Source organism: Hypomesus transpacificus, chromosome 22 (assembly GCF_021917145.1).
Source record: "Hypomesus transpacificus isolate Combined female chromosome 22, fHypTra1, whole genome shotgun sequence".
NCBI classification, from domain to species: domain Eukaryota; kingdom Metazoa; phylum Chordata; class Actinopteri; order Osmeriformes; family Osmeridae; genus Hypomesus; species Hypomesus transpacificus.
This window is the reverse complement of record NC_061081.1, coordinates 11,790,144-11,796,305: the sequence shown is the minus strand read 5'-3', so window position 1 is coordinate 11,796,305 and position 6,162 is coordinate 11,790,144. Positions and strand designations below refer to the sequence as shown.

General features: G+C 51.2%; 1 protein-coding gene across 1 annotated transcript; it reads right to left on the bottom strand.

Annotated features, from left to right (window-relative positions):
- Positions 1–435: 435 nt before the first annotated feature.
- On the bottom strand, positions 436–6,157 carry tbc1d9 (TBC1 domain family, member 9 (with GRAM domain)). Its single transcript, XM_047045810.1, has 10 exons — positions 6,141–6,157; positions 5,606–5,735; positions 5,183–5,281; positions 4,923–4,991; positions 4,570–4,810; positions 4,343–4,408; positions 3,948–4,028; positions 2,902–2,970; positions 2,724–2,824; positions 436–2,554 (listed from the first exon to the last, which is right to left on the bottom strand). The coding sequence occupies exons 1-10, from the start codon at positions 6,155–6,157 to the stop codon at positions 1,619–1,621; spliced, it is 1,809 nt and encodes a 602-aa protein (XP_046901766.1). The 3' UTR covers positions 436–1,618.
- Positions 6,158–6,162: the final 5 nt, after the last annotated feature.

The window sequence follows — 6,162 nt, the reverse complement described above, 5'->3', positions numbered from 1 at the left end:
CGCCGGTGCTGCATGAAGTCAAACACACCCATTCACAGATGTGTTTCTGGGGGATTAATGATTGCTATTTGTGACCCCACGCACACCCCGGGAACAGCTCGAGACAGAAAAGACACTCGGACCAACAACAATAAGCTGTGATTGGCCGCCCGCGAACACGCCTTCTAGGTGGTCTGGCGAAGAGAGAGATAGGAGAGGGAGAGAGAGAGAGAGAAGACGGGGAGAGAGAGTGAGAGAAAAAGCGAGCTGATATTATATCCATGCCAGTTTGATTCCCTGCAAGGTTGTCTGGAGATCCTCCTGAATGTTTTCCTGCTGAGCCTGTACGGCAGTAATTTACTATCTAGTTGTGATCTCTGCAGTTTCCACGAGAGGGAGCTGTATCTCTGTGTTTAACCATCCCACCAGTATTTTCAATGTAATGCAGGCAACTATTATTTTCATACCATGTTTTAATTAGTTGAGGTTGTACGCTAAAAAGCATGAACCTTGTACAGTATTGGACACCAACAATCATTACACTTTAACGAATTAAAAACAGTGGTGTTGAAATATATACACCAAAAAACAAAAGCTTTGGAGTGAAGATTTGACCAGGAGAGTTGATCACGTGTTGGAAGGCAATAAAACACAAGCGTAGAGGAAGTATGGATACAGATGGCGTTTTGTAAACCCTGTTCCAATCGGATCGAGCTAGCTAACAAAGTGCGTGTACACATACGGCGGGATAACATGTTTAGTTTGCAAACTACCACTACAGAGTTCTGTCCAATAGTATTTTAAGTCTAAATACGTTGTGATGTCTATGTATCCAGTAAATTTAAGAAACGCGGATTTTCAGCCCTATAACAAGTGTGTTATCAGCTTTCCACTTGGATCGCAGATTTTAAAACCCGCATTCTCATGTCCAGGTCTTACGACGTGATACAATCTTGCTGCTGCAGTAGCTATTTGATTTGCAGCATCTGGAACTGTCATGTTCGACATTCATATATTAAAAAACTAAAAACTCTTGCTTCCTGGACAATGATTACATGTTGATCTTAAATAGAAGATGTCACAAACAATTCTTGAACGTTTTTCTTGCCGTGGTTCTTCAACGAACATATACTTTGTTCCCGTACAGGGAGGATAGCCCACTCCTGACTTGGCAAGTGTCAGACTGGACTAGAGACGTAGTATCGTCTATAGGCCTACGTGACTTTATATAAAGTAAAGCAAGCTCGGCTAATACATGTACAGTACACAAGCACTCCGATATATCTACACAACCGTATTCCTATCTGAAAAACCAATTTTGTCGTGTTTCCTTTGTCAAATATTTCTCACATCAAGTAAAATGCATTTCTAAGAGTGTTTTTTTTCTTTTTAACTCCATACAGTATTATGCAGATATTGTTCATATCAAGTTTGACACCATTACTGAAACCGTCATCTTCCTCCTCATTAAAAGTGGACATTACATATAATTGTATATACACCTGATACACACGGGCTACGTAAAAGGTAGATAATCATGTTTCTCGTTTTGAAACAGCCTACCATTAAAACAAGAGTTTTAGTGTTAAGTCTGTATTTTCTCAAGTGGCGTTAACGTCTAGTGGCTAGTGGCTAGCGGCTACCCAGAGAGGGAGATCTCATAGTCGCTGCAGGAAGTTGCCGGCCGTCCTATCTTCCTCACGTTCTTGGCATTGGTGATTCGAGCTGCCACATCGACTGGCTTCTCAAAGTACTGCACCAGCGCCTGCTCCGTCAGCACAGAGGCCAGGAACTGCTCAAACGTGATGGCCCAGTCCTTATCAATGCTGGTGCTGTGGGGCAGTCCACCTCCGCCAAGGGGCCCACCTCCGCCATGGGACCCACTTCCATCCTGGGGCCCACCTCCGTCGTGGGGCCCACCTCCGTTGTGGGGCCCACCTCCGTCGTGGGGCCCACCTCCGTCGTGGGGCCCACCTCCGTCGTGGGGCCCACCTCCGTCGTGGGGCCCAGCTCCGTCGTGGGGGCCACCTCCGTCGTGGGGCTCAGTGCTTCCACTGCGGACCAGGACGGTGTCGTCTGCGATGTCCTCACAGTGCAGCTTGTCTTCCAGCTCGGCGCTGAGGACGGAGAAGGAGGAAACGGACGTGTCGTCTTTTGTCTCGTCGTCCGAAATCAACATGGCGGACGAGGTCCCAGGGTCCTTCAGGGACGAGTCCTCCAGCTTGATGTCCTCCATCTGGGACAGCAGCTCTCTGCTCTCGGCCCCAAGCCGCCCACAGTCCCCCGCCCCCCCACAGTCCCCCTCAGTCTGGGCTTCCACCCCGGCCTCCTCCTCCTCCCCAGAGAGGGCTCCCTCTCCTGGGGTCCTCTGCAGCGACTCTCCCCCTGCCCTCCTTCCTCCAGGTGGCTTGGCTTCTTCCTCGTCCCCTTCCGGCCGGTAGCTGAACAGCTTCCCCACCTCTCCCATCTCCAGCAGCAGGCTGGTGACGGTGGCCGTGGCGTGGTAGAGCTCCTGCTCACGCACATCTTCACTGAACATGCTGTACAGGGTCTTACACAGCTCTATGAACTGGCTCTGAGGGGGAGGGGAGGGAGGAGGGGAGAGAGAGGGGGTGAGAGAGAGGGAGAAAGGGGGCAGAAAGACTTCCAGAGACTTCCAACAGATGAGTGTGTTCATAGCCGTGGCGATGCTACAGGCTCCCCTTTCCTGGCGACCAGGTGTGGAGGCGTCATGGCAACCATACCTGGTTGAGTTTGGGCAGGTCCTTCATGTTCTCCCGTTGGGCCTGGTCCTGGTGCCACAGCCTCAGGTAGCTCCGGCAGTCTGGAGCGTGGAGCTTCTTCACTGAGGAACCAAGATGAGGTGAGACTGAGACGACACACCCACACCCACACATGTACACAGACACACACACACACTACCTTTTTCTGTGTTGAAAGTGACCCTAACGAAGCCGTCGTCTTTCTCAGTCCTACACTTGGGGTTGTGACCTAAAGAGGGTTAGGGGGGTCAAAGGTTATCAGTTATCCAGTGATTAATGGTCCCTGTACAACGGCACTTAGGAATGCTTGGCTAGACCTGTTGTTAGTTTCCTCCAGGATCACAATGACTCTTACTGAGTGACTTGTTGCTCTTGTAGGTTAGTTTTAACGAAGTTAAGTCTTGTACTCGCTGTGAAATATGTTACTATTGATTGTTCTTCTACAGGTACAGTCCTGCACTTTTTTGTGGTTCATGTTGTTTTAATTTGTAACTTGTATAACTGCATGCTCTTATGGGTCTTCCCTTTGGCACTTGTTTAGCTTTTCACAATGTATGCTTCATGTTTTGGCTGCTTGCAATGTTTGGGACTACCTCGTTGTTATGATCAGTGACCTATGCTCTTTTGTAAAGCTCTCGGAAGTCGCTTTGGATATAAGCGTCTGCTAAAATGCATAAATGTAAATTAATAGGCTGACTGAGAGGAACAAATCAATGTTTGTTTCTCAAAGCTCTCCTCTCGGATAGTGCACAGGATGAAGACCTCAAAACTCCTCTCTGATAGTGCACAGGATGAAGACCTCAAAGCTCTCCTCTCTGATAGTGCACAGGATGAAGACCTCAAAACTCTCCTCTCTGATAGTGCACAGGATGAAGACCTCAAAGCTCTCCTCTCTGATAGTGCACAGGATGAAGACCTCAACGCTCTCCTCTGATAGTGCACAGGATGAAGACCTCAACGCTCTCCTCTCTGATAGTGCACAGGATGAAGACCTCAAAGCTATCCTCTCTGATAGTGCACAGGATGAAGACCTCAAAGCTATCCTCTTTGATAGTGCACAGGATGAAGACCTCAAAGCTCTCCTCTCTGATAGTGTACAGAATGAAGACTTACATGAAATGCTTCGCAGCTAAAATTAAATTGGTTTGTGTGCAAGTAATGCACACAGCAGGGGTCACAATCTCACAGCAGGGGTCACAACCTTACCGTTGGCTGTTTCTGGGGTTACGTCCTCGTAGAAGTACTGTGTCGCCTCAAAGGCAGAGTCTGGCTCCTCCTGAGCCACCTCTGAAACACAGAAAACAAGGCCTTGAGAAGGACTTTACATCACCGTTACATCGGTGGGTTTTGGCCGCAAAATACTGCTGAACTACTCTATGCTAATCTTTGATTTTCTGATGTACTTTCTACATGGATTATTTGTACATTGCTCATACACGCACACACACACAGGTCTGCTGACGAGGGACTCTGTTTGCCCCGCCAAGCAAGACTGACATCATCCACTTCTGCTTTCCTTCTGTTCTGCTACTGTACACTTCACAGTGAATAAACCCACCACACACTCTCTCACACACACAGACAGACAGACAGTCAGTCACCTGGAATGACGTGCATCTTGTACAGGAGTTTCAGTTTATCAGTAAGGTCTCCATGACACAGCACACCTGAAACATGAACATGAATATGAACACGCATACTTCCCCCTCCTCTTCACCCCCTCCTCCCTCCTCACCCCCTTCCCTTCTACTCCCCCTCCCTCACCCCCTCCTCCCTCCTCATCCCGTTCCCTTTTACTCCCCCTCCCTCGCCTCCCCCTCCCTCTCACCAAGGCCGGTGATGAACTCCCTAAAGTTGATGAGCGCGTCCCCATTGTGGTCAAGCAGGTGGAAGAAGCGCAGGGCCAGGGAGTCTGCTTGGGCCCCGGGTGCCCAGGGGAACAGCAGGGGGAACAGGCCCCGGAACTGCTCCTGGTCCATGCGGTACTGCTCCAGGTAGGGCAGGCTGGGGTCGTGTCGCTCCGTAGGGTTGCTGGTACCCCCCCAGTAGCAGCTGGTCAGGTGCTCTGCCTGGGGGGAGGGGAGGTGGAGGAGATGAGAGGGAGCAGCTCTTAATCAAGTTGTTTTACAGGTCACCATCTACTGTAGGTACATGATCAAGCTGTTTCACACATCAACACACCTTAAACAGCACGTAAAGTTCCTCCAGTTCATCCATGCTGAAGGACGTTTCTGTCACGATGGTTCGGACCTGGGAGAGCATGAGGTCGAAAGAACCGTTAGAACAGTCATGTTTACATACGTAGAAATAGAGCCTGTAGAAAGCCCAGCAAGAGATCAAGGATCAGAAGGTTTAACAGTTTCAGTGGTCAGACCGTCATTAACATGTGTGGTGTGTGTGTGGTGTGTGTTTGTGTGTGGTGTGTGTGTGGTAGTGTGTACCACGTTGCGTTTGGTGGTGTCCTCGATGGTCTGGATGACCCTCAGTCTCTGTTTGAAACGCATCTGCTCAATGACATCAGCACGGAGAGAGCCGAACTTCTACCAGGGGCAAAGGTCAGGGGGGGACAGACCAACCGGAGATGAAGGGAGAGACAAAAGGGAGAGACAGACATCCTTTCAGAGATGCGGAAAACATTTTATTGGATAAACATGGACAACCAGCCAGAAAACCAAAACATCAGCCAGCCAGATATAGATAGATAGACATTAGTGCTGTCAGTTAAACGCGTTATTAACGGCATTAACGCAAACCCATTTTAACGGCGTCACACGGTTAGTGTAAGGGGTAAGGGCTAGGGACCCACCTCGTAGGAGCAGTTCTAGGGTTAGGGTTAGTGTAAGGGGTGAGGGTTAGGGACCCACCTCGTAGGAGCTGCGGACCAGCTTGAAGATGTCCACCTCAGGATGAGGGTCAGTGTCGTCCGTCAGGAGGGAGTGCAGGTGGGGGATGGGAGGCAGGGTGCTGTCCTTGTTGGTCACGCTGTCCAGGTACCTGAACACAAGGAGGGAGCTGTACTCACGAACAACACTTCATGGAGACAAACATGGAGGGTACAAGAGGCTGAGAACCAGGTACAACCCTCTGCCCTCCCTCACCCCTCCCCCCAGCCTCCCCCTCCCCCCTCCCCCCCCCAGCTTCCCCCCCTCTCCGCCCAGCCTCCCCCCTCTCCCCGAGCCTCCCCCCTCCCCCCCAGCCTCCCCCCTCCCCCCTCCCCCCCCAGCCTCCCCAGCCTCCCCCTGCCCCCGCCCAGCCTCCCCCCCAGCCTCCCCCTCCCCCCCAGCCTCCCCCTCCCCCCAGCCTCCCCCCTCTCCCCCAGCCTCCCCTTCTCCCCCAGCCTCTCCCTCTCTCCCTCCAGCCTCCCCCTCTCCCCAGCCTCCCCCTCTCCCCTAGCCTCACCTGCCCAGCACAGTCATGGCCT

Bases quoted from the DNA above. Each gene is read 5' to 3' on its own strand.
- tbc1d9 (XM_047045810.1), bottom strand. The intron at 4,811-4,922 runs GTGTGTTGATGT...CCCTCCCCCCAG, and splicing joins AACTTTACGTGCTGTTTAAG to GCAGAGCACCTGACCAGCTG. The intron at 2,825-2,901 runs GTAGTGTGTGTG...TTGGTTCCTCAG, and splicing joins CACTTTCAACACAGAAAAAG to TGAAGAAGCTCCACGCTCCA.